The 15,488-nt window shown below is 36.9% G+C and overlaps 1 protein-coding gene across 1 annotated transcript; it reads left to right on the plus strand.

Annotated features, from left to right (window-relative positions):
- Positions 1 to 585: 585 nt before the first annotated feature.
- On the plus strand, positions 586 to 9,718 carry LOC145767417 (uncharacterized). The gene is made up of 2 exons (XM_082579234.1): positions 586 to 956; positions 8,149 to 9,718. The coding sequence occupies exons 1-2, from the start codon at positions 648 to 650 to the stop codon at positions 8,290 to 8,292; spliced, it is 453 nt and encodes a 150-aa protein (XP_082435360.1). The 5' UTR covers positions 586 to 647; the 3' UTR covers positions 8,293 to 9,718.
- Positions 9,719 to 15,488: the final 5,770 nt, after the last annotated feature.

The following is a 15,488-nucleotide window of genomic DNA, read 5'->3' on the forward strand; positions in this document are numbered from 1 at the left end:
TTAACACAAAGGTGTTTTTCAAAAAAGTATTTTCTTTAAGCATTGCTTCTTCAAAGAAAATCCTGCGTAGGCCTTCAGCAATGTATGAGAACACATGGCCACCTGGAGATGAGGTCTGATTTGTCACATTTTGCAGATTTTGATTACAGCTACTGCTAGTGCTTGACTGACATTTTCTGAGATGTTTTTACTTTTTACGGTTTCCTAATGACATAAAACTTTTTTGCTGCCTTGGGGAAGCAGTAGCTAATGAGAAAAAGTAAGTTGAAAAACGCAAAATCAGACTGTTATTAAAAATTAACAGTCTGACTAAAATCATCGAAACCAAATTTTCTTTGTTTTTCAACATGTGAGGATGTTAAAACCTATTGTATCATCTGGGGAAAAGAATAAAGAAAGCGTAAAAATCTAATTTTTAGAAAAATTTAATTAAACTTCCGCCCAAAGTTAGAAAAACCTGGAAATTTCTGCAAAATGTGACAAATCAGGCCGTATCTTTAAGTGGCCATGAGAACACTTCTAATTATATTTTATCTATAGCATAAAAATTTAAAAAATATATTTGAATTTTAAATGTAGCTTGTTTGTAAAGGAGGAGTATTTTATTGAGAAACAAGTATTTTTAAGCAATTTGTTTTGGCTTGAACATGAGCAGATCTGTTAGTGTTTCTATTGAAGAAAACACAAAGGACTTTTATGCTAATGAACTACACTTTATGCACTCTGAAATTGAGTCGAAGTTTTCCAATGACTCTGAGATAAACGCAACTGCAAGGATGTTAACAGAGAGATTGAAAACAAACCCTTTGAGTATGGTTTTCAATTCGCTTGAAGAGTACTTTCCTCTTGGCATATATTTTTGCAAAGACAATGGTAGGTGGTACTGCAAAGATAACGAACGTCTTTACTTGTTTCGAGTGCTGCAGATGAACGGAAGCTACAATGAAAAGTTGGAGGTAAGTCTCATGTTTGTTTTTGCCAACTGGAAATCTATCCTTTATTCACCAGTATAGCACAACTCAAGTAAAAATGTTAGCCTAATCTTCCTCACTGTTTATTCGCGTACCGGTACTCTCTTTTATGCGTCGCGAAGGGTCGTCTGTTGACTTCCTGTCGAATACCAATTTATGAAAAGTCGATTGTGAAACATGTCAAAGTGTCAGCCTGAGCCCACAAGCAGAGGTGTCCGAATCCTACATTTTTAGGATCTTGATCCGATCCAGCTTTTGCTTTCTCCAGGTTTGAAAATGTTGCCAAAAACTTATTTTAAATTTATATTTTGTGTTTAACATACAAAAAAAGACATGCTAATTTAGAAAGCGGATCCAATTTTTATAAAAACAAAAGTAGGAATCAGATCGGATTCGGATCGAATGAAAAACAACAAGATCCGGGTCCGGATCCGGCACACCTCTGCCCACCACCTCATTGATAACTACAAGTCACGCATGACCGGCTGCATGTGACTTACGTTTGTTTAAGTCCGTTCCTGTATCTGAGTGGTTAAGCGGCCGACTGAAGATCAAGTGGCGCTGGTTCGACTCTCGGGGTGTGCGCTTGAGCAACGCATTTCAGGACTGCTCTCCATTCAGCAGCACCTAGTGGAGACAACAACGCTTCAACATTTATGGAAACTTCACTCTGCCAATCTCAATAACCGGCCCTACGTTAGTGGTTCAAAACCCCTGCAAGTGTGCGAAACTGCCAGAAATAACCTATTAAAGGCTTTGTTAATACGAGGATGAATGTTGAAAACCTAACCAACCCAGGCTTCAGAACCTACAACCTAAGTTTCTAAGATAGGACTTTGATGTTTTGCACGTAGACTACCATAAATGCAAACCAATACTATCAACACCACAAAAAAATTCTCATCACCAGTTGCCAGGTCAAAAGCAAAGTAGAGTAACACTTTCTATTGTCTAAGAAATGTCGCTATAGACCAGGGGTGCCCAGGACCGGATTTAGTTAAAGAGAGGCCCTAAGCCAGGGGTTCCCAACCTTTTTTTACACCGTGGCCCCCTTTGACAATTTTGAAAAATCAATGGCCTCCTATTTTTTTCAACCTTTTGAAAAAATTAAGAAAAGTCATTTTAATTAAAAAACTTGTTTATGCAGTAACCGGTAAAGACCATTCCATGAAGATTTGGGCAAAATGTAGGCTACTACTATTTTGTATTAAATTTTAATTTATTTCTTTTGTTATATAGTGTTGGAGTGAACTTAGAGATGATAAATTAAAAAAATTATTATTTTTCGAATTTTTCCATGGCCTCCTTGAAAAAGGCTCATGGCCCACCAGGGGGCCATGGCCCCCAGGTTGGGAGCCCCTGCCCTAGACTATTATGCTTTTGAGGCCCCCAACCTCCACCTTAACAGCCATAAAGACAAGTATTTCAAACAAACAAACAACCACTGATACCACAGTGAACAATTGATGGAAAAATATGCACATGAGTGTTGAAATTAACCGTTTGAAGATAACCAAAGCTGGTAATTTAATTGTAGACGTTTTGTGAAATAAAAACGGGATATATTGGTCAAATGAAATAATTGTAGCTACTTTATTGCTAATGTTCTGTTCTTTAAACAAATATTGAACTTACAAAATTTATATTGTTTCTATAAAAAATGCTAAAAAAATAATTATACCTATAAGTTACATAATATAGCCTTCTTGACAACAATAGTCATCACACAATGCATTTATCCTACGATATATGTTCTCATTAAATAGTCTGGTTCAAAGACATATAAACAACGAAGTTTTATCATCACGTAGTTTTATCATTAAGATTATAATTAATTAAATCTTAATTCATTTTTTAGTTTTTAAGTCTTGAAAACGGTCTCTTTCCTGACAAGTTTGGAACCATTAAGCTAAAAAAATGATTCTACATTTGGAAAGGTTATCTAAATGTTTTAGTCTACTTGTAACTTATATACTAAAAAGGTCCCTATAAGACAAAACATGCTCTTCTGTGGGCCTGTAATTTTGTTTCGCAAATATCTACATGTGAAAGCGCAAATGTTCACTCGTAAGTTTTATATAAACATCTTCTGGGTATAGTGCTTCCATCGGTAGTTTTGCATTTTGCTGAATTTCTTAATTAATGCTGTCAAATTAGCATAGCAAGAAAAGAAAGCATTTGTGCAACTTTGATAGATAGCTTCTTTTCTTTTTAAAGACCAGAAAATAATATTGCATGACGACCGTATTAATATACGTTGTAAATCTTAAATTTTGAGGCCCCCAAATCTTGAGGCCTTAGGCTTCAACCTTTCCAGTGTAGTAGTAAATCTGGCACTGGGGGTGCCCAAGGTTTTGTAGCCACATGCCGCATTTCGCTTTTTGCGAGTCTTGGCGACTTATAAATTTTTCACTAATATTTCAATAAAATTTGGGTTAAGCTTTAAGATAGTAGGCCTATATTCTAGAGCAGTGGTTCCCAACTCGTTTTTAAGGCGACCCATTTAAAAAAAAAAATTCAGTTCGGTAAAATCTTGCGACCCAAGCAAATTGTCGTAGTATTTTAAAAGCCATACAAGATTGTGTTGCAAACAAACAGCACTACAAAAGCAGTAACTTTTTCCGAAAATAATATGTTTATCAAATCACTAATGAGATAGCTGTGCTGGCTTGCTGTCAGTGAGTTTTTGAAGTCGAGGCGTTATTTTGCTTAGGCATAGCCGCACGTCGGCTTTAACTTCCAGCCGGTTTCGCTGTTCAGTTTTCAATGCACACATGGCGCTAAATCCAATCTTACAAAGCCAAGTTGTTGCAAATGGAATCTGTTTTTGAATCCCTAATTGTGAAACTGTAGGATACACTTTGTACATGTAAGCCCAAAAGTGGATGTTTGCAGAATCTTTGTGGTATTTGTCTTTGAAGGACGCAAAAGAAATACGGTTTGCTACTTCTGTCGTTATGTCCATAACTGTTCTGGAACATGGATGGAAAGTTGAGGCAGATCTTTTCCAACAAATGGATCAATTATCCAATCATTTTGGTTATTAAGTGTTACAGATTTTCCATAGTAGTGCACAAACTTTTTGGCAAACTGTTCCAGGTGTCTAATTCGTTTGCTTAATATCAACTTCATTGCCACAAATATATTGCGTTAGCTGAAGAAATATATCGTACTCATCTCTGGTGACATAACTTTTCCAGAATATGAGTTTTTTGTGGTAAGCAGAAACTTTTGCGACGTGATCAATCACCGTAAAACCGTTGCCTTGCATACCGTATATAAATTTAGAGAATTCAGAGAGTCAAATATATCGGCAAGGTAAGCAACATTTGCCTTGAAATGTTCTTGCAAAAACTTCTCGGCTAATCTCACGCAGTTCTGTTGCCTCAGGAAGATAGCAATCTCCTCTCGCAAATTACAAACTCGCTTCAGGACGCGACCTCGTGACAACTATCGCACTTCTGTGTGCAACAGTAATGCTTGATAATAATCAGAATCCACAAAGACGAAAACAAATGCCGATTTAGTGGACTTGCTTTGATTACACAGTTTACATACTTCACATCATTCAACACTTCGTGCAGCTCTTGAGACAGCTTTTTTGCAGCAAAGGCCTCTCTGTGGAGAAAGCAATAAGTCCATACAGCACTTGGGGCTTTGTCTTTGATGGGTTTTACCACACCAGACTATGCGTGGTCCAACGTGTGGAAAACTTTGTCATAGTTTGTCCGACATGGCATTTGTGACATAACAATAGTGCACGTTACAATATATATCCCTTAACTTTGTCAAGTTAATGTATGTTTGAGACTGAAATTTTTGTTGGGTTTACATTTAAATAATAATAATAAAAGCGAAAATTGTTAAAACTTCTTGCACTACGATCATGCTACAAAGCTTTCCGATGTCTCGACATGAAACGCTTCATGACTTGTGTTTATTTTTTCCAGTTTTGTGATCGATCTCATCACGTTTTAAATTTTTTTTTATTGTTATTTTTTTCGCCCAAGATACAATATGCCTGAAAAACAAGCGACCCAAAAAAATTATCAGGCGACCCAACTTTGGGTCGCGACCCATGAGTTGGGAACCACTGTTCTAGAGCCCAAACGGGGTCACAGATATTGTTACCCGCGGGCAGTGTAGTGTAAAGGCACTTGACGTTATGCCCTAAGTACGCAATGGTAATTACGCGACACGTGCGCGTGCCTTCTGTTGGGTGAAGCAAGGACTGCTATGTGAGCAGTTACTGAGTATTTTGTGAGTCATTCGAGTCTTCGAGACTAACAACAGGCACACACTCAGCGGCCGAGTGGTTTCACCTTCAACTATGGTGCTGGTAGATCTGAGACCGATTCCAGGTCGGGTCAAACCCAATAAAACGGTAGCCTATATAGTGATTGTATTCTTTATTGCGTAAAGCAGTGAAGATAAGTTATTGGGTAACCCCCTGTCTACCGAAAAAAATATGCAAGTTTTACCATTGGGGTCCATTGGACCCCAAGCTTCAAAGGACTTGTTTTGGACAAAAAAAGTCAGCTCCGGTGATGAAATTAAAGCTGAATAGGAAAGGGCGTAACAGACTACAAAAATCACAACTTTCAAACACTGTAGAAAAACCAAAAATACTCGAAATTTTCAAACAGTAACCCACGCACAAACCAAACTGATACGGAATTGGTCTATTCTTGAGCAATATGGTCAAACTATTGAGAGATTTAGCTAAAAAAAACGTATATAGGCCTGCATGATAGTTCACAAGAAATATTGCTAGTTTATATATTATCGCATTCATTATGATACACATGATTTGCGAATGTTCTTGGCAAATGTTGAGTTTGCAAAAAGTACAGAAATGTCTACATTTTTGGTGTTTGTGTCTTTCGCAACGATAGCATCTAGCCTTCTTTGATTTTGGCGCCTGATCTTCAACAGCTGTTTCTTTAATTTTGTTGCGGATTTAGATGTTTTGTTGATATTGAAGTCGAAGCTGGTAATCCTGCATTCTCTTTTCCTAGTTGGATCTAAAATTTTCTTCTCTTTTATGCTGAATGTTGTGCTGCTATTTTCGCCTTGCAATTGATGCCATATCCAAAAGTATTGACAGCAGTGACATCGATCATATTGTAAAATAGAGCTATCAGCCATCCTCTTCCTCTCGTCATTCTTTTGGAAGTGTATTTCCTAACCATTGTGTCAAAAGTGTTGACTCCCCTTTTAGTGCTGTTGTAATACAAGATTACTTCCAATGCAGCAGGCTTGGGGTCCATTGGACCCCATGTACAAGATGCTATTATTTTTTTTATGTTACAAACTTTTGTTTGAGATCAATAATTATTATGTTTTCCTAAAGATCAAGCAAAGCCGTGAAAAGTCAAGGTACGGTATATCAATGTCGCATCTGCTATATGGCCTGAGAAATCACAGAACGAAATTTGTTTTGAGGTCCATTGGACCCCACGGTAGACAGAGGGGTAATAATGCGATGACATCGTAAACCTGATATAAAAATTTAACATGAGCTCTGTCGTTAAAAGAGCTCAGCTGTTGTAGAACAACAATAAATAAAACCATACCGTAATTTGGGGTGAATAGGGACAATTTTAAAGGTTTTTGCTACACAGGCTTTTCCAATAATATATAGTGTTGCCATTTTTAGTAGTTTGACTTATGTCCATATCTTAGACCTATGTTTATGTAATTTTGTATTTTTTATAAATCCTAAGAATTTTGAGATATTTGGAAAAAACTGATGCTCCTATTCACCCCAATTTTGAGGTGAATAGGGACATTTTATTTTTTCTAATTTTAAACCTTTTCGATCTGCGCATGAGGTGAATAGGAACACCGTATCTGAAGCTTTAGTACTTGATGCTTTGAAGTAATGCAAAGGTTTGAACCTGCTGGTGCTTGGCATGAGGCAAAAAGCTTTTTTATTAAAATAAAATGTCAAAAAATTGAAAAATTAAATTTTTATTTAACAACAATTTTTTTCTTCCCAGGATTATCACTGAGGTTAGAGTCTCGTCATAAATCATTATGTTTCCAGGCGGCACATCTCTTGTGTCCTCAAAATTGTCAAAAAAGCTATTATGGCAGTAAAGGAGATTGCAGCTCTTGACCGTTTGATATTTTGACACAGCCTTTGAGCCAACACATCTTTGTGCCGTTTGAGAAACGATTCTACTCAGTCATTACCCGGCATATTATTCTTAAACTTCGTGTGTTAAATTTCCCTTCTATCAAATTGAGCTTTTACGATGTATCTTATGCCAAATTTGTCCATGGGCTATCCCCACTGTGCACATAACAAGAGTCGACCAACTAGATGATCCTCTAATGCTTCTCCTAAAGCCAGCTGACCTCCTTTGGGCTTTATATCTTGACTTTTGTGATGTTATTCCCCCATCTATAGCTTCAAGAGCTTTTTGCAAGGTGCTGGTATCATATTTCTTGTGTCGCTTGGCTCCCCACTTCGGTTTGTAATTTCTTGGCATTGTCCCTATTCACCCCACAAAAGTTGAAATTTTTGTCATGAAAAATAAAGTAAAAAATACACACAATCAACGTAAACGTAGTTGGTCCAAAATTTTTTTGTATATGTAGGATAACCAACCTAACCAGGTGCAAACCCAGAAAAAGTGTATTTGCCTGCGGTCAACCGATTTCCACAAACAAAGTTTTGACCATAATAAATAAATAAGCAAAAAATTTACCCAAGTGATTTTGGTCTCTGTGCAGTTGCAATATATTATTCAAAAAAGTTATCAGCCTTGAATTATCAATAAACTTATATGTATCCGCAAAGCAAATATTGTGTTTGAAATATTAAGTTTAACTATTTTTTTATTAAAAACATATAAAAATATATTTTTTGTCCCTATTCACCCCGCAGTCCCTATTCACCCCAAATTACGGTAACATTAACGCAACAGGCAGGCCTTTGGGCACCGCCAATATAGACTGTTTCACTCTAGAAGTCAAAGGCCTAAAGAAAAAGTTTGATCAAAGATTCTTAAGCATTTTGCAATAATCCATTATACACTGATTTTGCAATAATCTGACTATAAGGTAGGAACGATTGAATGGTACGTTTTTTGAACTGTAGGCCTATAATAAGATTACATTTCGTGTGTCATTTAGGCTTATGTTTATGTGTACGGTATGTTTTTTGCAGACGAACATGGCAGGAATTATTCCAAAGCCTCTGAGACCCGTCGGTTGTCACGTTGCCTTTAAGAGAAGTACCGGAATCAATGTTCTACCACACTGCAACTGCGATCTGAAGCCGTCTAGATTCTCCTTTTGCAAATATCTATAAAATCATTTCTTTTTCTTTTTACTGTTTTTTTCCTTTTGTTGGAAAGGTTGCCAATTTGTCTTATTTAATGCCAAATTTCATTAATTTTGCATATTTTTGTTGTTTGGCATGTAAATTTTGTGTTTGGCATTTTTTTGTAAATTTGGCATATTTTGGCATAATTTGAGTGAAGGTAATGATTTGAATGAAGATTAATAATTTTGAGCTGTTTGCGCTGAATTCTGAAAGGTATCACACATTCCGTAAATTTGTGTTCTTTTTGAAGCTGATTATTTGTAGTTGGTGCAATTTACACAATTTTTTGATAGTTGTAAATATTTCGTTTGAATTTTCATTTTTTTTTTTTATCTAATTTTGACCTTGAATTCTTGCTAGTTGTTGAATTCTTGATAGTTGTAAATGTTTTGTTTGAATTTTCAATTGTTTTCATATAATTTTGACCTTGGATTCTTGCGTTTCTAATTTGGCATATTTTTCAGAAGAATTTGGCATATTTAGTGCTTTAAAATCTGGCAACCCTGTTTGTTGGTGCGAAGTTTCTGTATTTACCTTATCGTTTTCTACATGTTCGCGCCAGCAATGAAATCAATTGAATTGAATAAATTGAATCGGAACAGATTGTTTCTGGCAAAAAATATAGAATGTGATAATTATGTTATGTCTCCTAGGAATGCAAAGATTTGTTCAGAAACGTTTGTTTCGTTTCGTATGAAAATTTAATTTTTTAGTGGTGCTTATTTTGGGATCAATGTCGATGGCAAGCTTGGTTTTATGGATATTAATACACCTTCAATGCCGGTTCAATTGAAGACAATGGTACTATGATGTCACTATTTGCCCCCAGTTTTAACAATCCTGTTGTGCGTTGTCTCGACCTCTATGCAGTACATCATGGTTAAGACGTATAAATTTCTGAAGAAAACTGCTATTCAAATTTATTGTCACACCGACTTTAAACGAATTCAGCAAAAAATTTGCAGTTGGCTTTGTTTTCCGACAACCTTTTTCAAATTGGTATTTAATGGAAGTGCTCGCAATATGAAGTCCATTTTTCAAGTGTTTGTCTGTCAAAACAGACCGATAACGAAATTTCATACTCATTTTAGAAAAAAATTGTTTGCACAAAAACCGTTGAGCCAAAAATAACCATTTTTGAAGCGATAATTTTTTTCAAATCCGGAAAGTTATCTGGGTTGAGATGTTTTCGGTAAAAGTCACCAAGATTCGTCTCTAAATACTGTGCTTTCAAATCAATCTTCTCTTGGAGGGCAATCAGTTCAAGTTGGATATCATCTGGTACTTTGTCAACGTCTGTGTTCAATGGCAAAGAGAATGTAGCAAACAAATGTTTATGAGATTTGAAATCCATGAAACGAACCAAAAATTTATAGGCTACAATAATTTTTCAAGATGGTTTGCAAATAAAGTTTTCATCTCAGCATGCATTCCACAGTCTCGCAAAGTAGGAAAAAGAAAAATATTTCCTGTTTGTATGTGAACTTTCCAAAGTCATAATTTATTCATAAAACGTTTTATCTGACCAAACAAGTTAAAAAAACGTTAGACTGGCAAAAAAGCAAGCCCAACACAAGCATCAAGCAACCTCAAAAATAAATACGTAAATTCAAAAAAATCAAGCCCAAGTTTGTGGGAAACCCGCAAGGTTGGCAGCACTGTTCGCTTTGCACAAGCTAGCTGTCGGAGCATTGCTACGTCATAGACATAGATAACAAATTGGAGAAAAACAGTCACATTCATGCGGTCCCCTCTGTAAGTAGCATCATAAAAATACAAAACGAAGATTGTCGAAACCGAACATCGACCCGGAACGCTCAGTACTAGATCCTACGGGAACCGTTCTTTTCAGAGCACGGCAGTTTCACTGTCGACAAGTACCGTCGTCCCACCACCTTACAGCTGAACGCTGAGGGCATCACATCTAGCAAAATCAATGTGATCGAGCAGCTCGCTCATAACAACCGAGCTCTTGTTATCCCCCTCCAGGAGACCCACTGCACTTCTGCAGACAAGCTAGTAATTTCACACTACTCACTAGCTGGGTCTACCCAAAGCAGGAAACATGGTCTTACCACGTTTGTCCATGAGAGCTTAAACTGGACGCTTGCAAGCTCCTCCGCCAATGAGGAAATAGAATGGGTTTGCGTGAACATTCAAGATTGCATCATCAATGTATACATGCCACCATCCTCACGCCTGAACCTACTGTATCATCTATATCCGCATTCCCAGAGATGTAGCCTACGTATACGACGCAAATTCTACGCCGTAGACTTGCGGCGTAGACTTTTGTTTACCCTAACGCTTGCGGCCACATTTTTTTGGATAGTTGTCGCTTGAGGCTACGCCGTAAAGTTTTCGCGGTTTTTTAGCGCATAGCATCTACGCATACTTTTTAATGTCTTAGCTGTGGTTTGCATTTTTTTATCAAACTTTCCAAATTTTGAATAAGTTGAAAGAATGTTTTCAATGGGCAAAGACATATTGAAACCAAAACGCAGCAAAATGTCAGATAAACACTTTCAGACGCTTGTGTTTCTTTGTGGAAATTCAAAATAAAACTTGTTTGTTTCGAGTGGTTTATGCCGTGTGAATGTTTGGCACCTGGCAAACAAAATGAGTTTACGCTGGTGTATGCGCTGACGCCGCCAAGTTTTTTACAAGTTACGTTGACGCATACGGCGTATGGTTTTTCAAACGTTTGTGTTTACGCTGACGGCGTCAATATTTTTTGTATGCGCATACATTACTGTGCATTCCCTTCAGGTTGCGACTGAGTTTGGCGAAAAGCGCATTAGCAACGGTGTGGGGTGACCGTCAAGTTACCTGGTAAAATTTTTTTCCACGGGGGCCCTCGATCTAAAAGTGCATCAGTTGAACTCGCCCCTGCTTTTACCACCAACGTTGATGAGGCCTACCAAGACTTCTGCAGTGCCATCGAATCTGCAGATAAACAAGCTATCCCTCGAGGCTGCCGAAAGAACTACATGCCATGTTGGGATTCAGAGTGCGAAACTTTATAGGGGAGATCCTCCAACAGTGCCCAGTGTCCTACAGTGCTCAACCTCCGTTTTTGGCGACAATGCATTCTGATTTAACGCTCGACTTTGAGGTATTGCCACGTGACCAATGATATCCCAGTCACAACTTGAAGGCTTAGCTAAAGACAGGCAGCTAGCTGCGAAAGGATGTCAAATTTGAAGGAAATTATTATTATTTTGCATAAAAAGGAAAACCGTGCTCATCAAATCATCATTAACTATATCAGATATTTAGCAATACCATTGTGAATAGGTAGCCTATAGTCTTATATGTTACGTTTTGGCAAGACATAACTGCAGCAGTTAGGAAGTTACAGCTTGTTTTGTTCAACATGGTGTCGGTGCCAACAGTGCCCACCAACGATAGTTCCAACAGTGCTCAGGGTGGGCACTGTTGGAACCTTGCAGAATACAATTGTCAGCTGACAACTCGGTAGGATAGATGGTCTGTAGGCTATTGGCTTGATCAAAACTACATTATCAAACGTTTTACGGTTCTCCATTTTCAGTTTTTTCCCTTGACTACATACATATATACGTATAACTTAATTGCCTATTGTTGCAGAGTGATCTAGAAAAGTGGCTAAGAAAATGGTGAAACATTCTCCGAAAATCATGAAAAAAGCTTGCAAAGTAGTCCGTACCGATAGAAAGTCTATCAATTCTGTTTCCAAAGAATTCGGCATTCCTCGCAGGACACTGGGGCGTTATACAGAAACGTGTACCCACAATGAGTTAGAAACTTTAGCACTGAAAAACGTTCTACCGAACTAGGCCTATACTGAACAGAATATTCTCCAACGAAGAAAAGAGGAAGCTTTGTGAATATCTTCAAGACGCGCAAAGCATCACTTTGGCTACAGGACCAAGACAGCTAGAATAGGCTACTGGCATTCGAACTTGCTGTAAAATACAATAAAAAAATGCCGAAATGTTGGAACGAAAATAAAACTTCCGGAAAGAAATGGTTCCGGTTTTTCATGCTAGTTAGTAGTTAGTAGACTGCTCACAAAAAGAAAGATCGGTTTCGACAATATTGGAATTGCTATTAATGTGTTCTTCAATGTGTTTACAGAAAGTGGGCACTGTAGGTACCCTACATGGGCAGTGTTAGGCATTCGTGTCCTACAGTGCGCACTTTTTTTAAGCATTTTTATATTGCCATTATGCAAATACTGCTTATCGTAGAATTTAAACTAAACTATCAATAAATAGCATAAAGATAGTACTAAGACATAGCGTAAAAAAATGAATATTATTGACAAGCTTTTGAGGAAAAATTTCAAATATTCAGAAAAACTGGGTACTGTTGGGCTATCTCCCCTATCGCTTCTATGTTCGTGTCTCACCAGGTGCTGCCTCAGCCGCTCGATCAGCTGGACTCACGGAGGCTAGAGCGATGGAAAGACACCGTCAACACTATCGACTTTACACATTCTAGCCGGATAGCATGGAGTAACTTACTGTCAACAACCTTACGGGCCGTTCAGCACGCCCTTCCCGCCAATGTCCCGTTACTGTCAGTAACATCGCATCACAACTAGTAAAAAACGAGACCTATAAAACAAGCGACTGCAAGTTCTCCAAACTTGTAAAGAGGGAAACGTCATCTCTGGAAAATTCCAACACCAGACGAGGAAAGCATTTCTGGTGAATTCACATCGGATGAGTTCACCGCTGCTCTACAATCAACTATAAGACCCGTAAGGCCCCTGGTCTAGACGGCATCTGCCCGAACTTGTACTCCATGCTGGATTGCTGGCACTGCTATGAAGTCTTTGCTGCGCAAATTCTTGTCTTCCTGCTTATGCCAAGTCAAAATCCCCAAAATCTGGAGACGAGCCAAAGTAGTCGCGATCCCTAAGCTTCACAAGCCAAAAGAGGGTCCGAGAAGAGCTATCGACCTATATCTCTTCTCTGCATCCCTTTTAACATCTTTGAACGTCTTTTGAACGTCTACACTCAAGTCGAATCAATTTTAGATTCAATCTGGGATTGTTATTTTTGTTATTGTTGTGTAGATTTTTCTTATTGTTGTAGATGTCTATATGTCTATAATGCCAAAACAAATGCTGGTATAATAGTTGACTGCATTGCTGACCATCTGCCTGTAATACAATGCTCTCAATTAGGTTTAATTCAAGAATTTTCCCACTTCAAAGAGAAAAGGTGCTTTAGTAACACAAACATCTGTAATTTTGTTAAAAAACTATCAGAGTTTAACACTAAAAATATAATGGAAGAAACTAACACTGATGCAGCTTACAATAGGTTTTTTAACAATTACTCCGAATTATTTAAAAATAGTTTTCCTGTCAAATCAGTAAAACACACGAAAACCCAATGTTGGTATGATGCTGAACTCTGTGAACTTCATAGAAAAAAACAACTTGCATATAAAAAGTACTTTAGAAAATCATCTGAAATAAATAAATCCCGGTACAATGCTCTGAGAAACTTTTATGTTAGATCACTGAAACTCAAAAAGCAAAATCATTTCAAAATTGCTCTGTTAAAACACAAAAATGATCTTAAAAGCACCTGGAGTGTTTTAAATCAGCTATTAGGGAGAAGCAAGTGCAACAAATGGTCCCGTCTGGCTGCTGGAGATAAAATCTTAACTCACAACAAAGATAAAGCTGACTACTTTAATGAATATTTTTCTTCAATTGCCTCAAAGCTAGTTGATAAAATCCCAAACAAAACTTCACAATTTTCAGCATACCTTTCCAATCCTATTAGTAAATCAATTTTTTTACAGCCCACCACCACTCTTGAAATTAAGCAAATTCTCTTTTCCTTTCAATCCAAACTAAGTTGTGGCATTGATGAAATACCAACAAAAATTATAAAAGCTTCCCCAGACAATATACTTACTGCACTTGCACATATATTTAACCTATCCTTAACCAATGGCAAATTCATATCATCATTCAAAACATCTAAAGTAATACCTTTATTTAAAAAATGGAAAGCAAAAGACTGCAGTAATTATCGACCTATCAGTTTATTACCATCAATTTCAAAAGTACTTGAGAAAATAATGTACAAAAGAATATACAATTTTCTAGAAGGCAATAACTTCTTCTATGGTCAGCAGTTTGGTTTCAGACAAAATCACTCAACAAGTCATGCAGCATTACATCTTGTTGATAAAAAATTTCAAATGCAATTGAAAGAAAAGAAACAACACTAGGTATATTTTTGGACCTGTCCAAAGCATTTGATACTATCGATCACCACATTATGCTAAACAAACTTTACTATTTTGGTATTAGGGGTATAGCCCATGACTGGTTCAGAAGTTACTTACAAAACAGATTTCAAGTTGTAGAAGTATCTCACTCAATGTCTGCTAAAAGAGAAATATGTTATGGAGTACCACAAGGATCGATCCTTGGACCACTATTATTTTTAATCTATGTTAATGATTTTTCGAGATGTTTAGTACATTCTGAATCTATAATGTTTGCTGACGATACCAATTTATTCTTTTGCAGTAAAAATTATGATAAACTTTTCGAAATGGCGAATGAGGAAATGACAGGAGTAACAAATTGGTTAGCAGCAAATAAGTTATCACTAAATGTAAAAAAAAAAATACATGTTATTCAATAATACAAATAAACTTTCAAACCTCTCTTACACACTGTCTATATGCAATCAACCCATTGAACGTGTCAACACTATTAGTTTTCTGGGCATTTTGCTGAGCGAAGACTTGTCATGGAAACCCCACATGCTATCTTTACTGCAAAACTTCGCAAAAACTTTGGAGTTATTTGCAAGGTTAAGCCCTACCTAAACACCAACAATTTGATTTGCCTTTATCATTCTTTAATTGAAAGCAATCTCCGGTATTGCATAAGTGTATGGAAGCATGGTCATGTAACTGTTTTAAAAAAGCTTCAAAAGATTTGCAACAAATTTATAAAAATGATTGCAAAACATGAATCAAATCACTCTGAATCCCATAATTTCTTCACAATTGACGAACTATACACAATAGAAACTGCAAAATTTATGTTCAAACTCAAACACAATCACTTACCCCAATGCTTTAATTCTCTATTTCAACTTAATAACAATTTGCACTCAATATCAACCAGAAACAACAATCACTTTTTCCTCCCCTAC

Source organism: Aplidium turbinatum, chromosome 3 (genome assembly GCF_918807975.1).
Source record: "Aplidium turbinatum chromosome 3, kaAplTurb1.1, whole genome shotgun sequence".
NCBI classification, from domain to species: Eukaryota; Metazoa; Chordata; class Ascidiacea; order Aplousobranchia; family Polyclinidae; genus Aplidium; species Aplidium turbinatum.

Bases quoted from the DNA above. Each gene is read 5' to 3' on its own strand.
- LOC145767417 (XM_082579234.1), top strand. From the start codon at position 648: ATGAGCAGATCTGTTAGTGTTTCTATTGAAGAAAACACAAAGGACTTT. The intron at 957-8,148 runs GTAAGTCTCATG...TGTTTTTTGCAG, and splicing joins GCTACAATGAAAAGTTGGAG to ACGAACATGGCAGGAATTAT.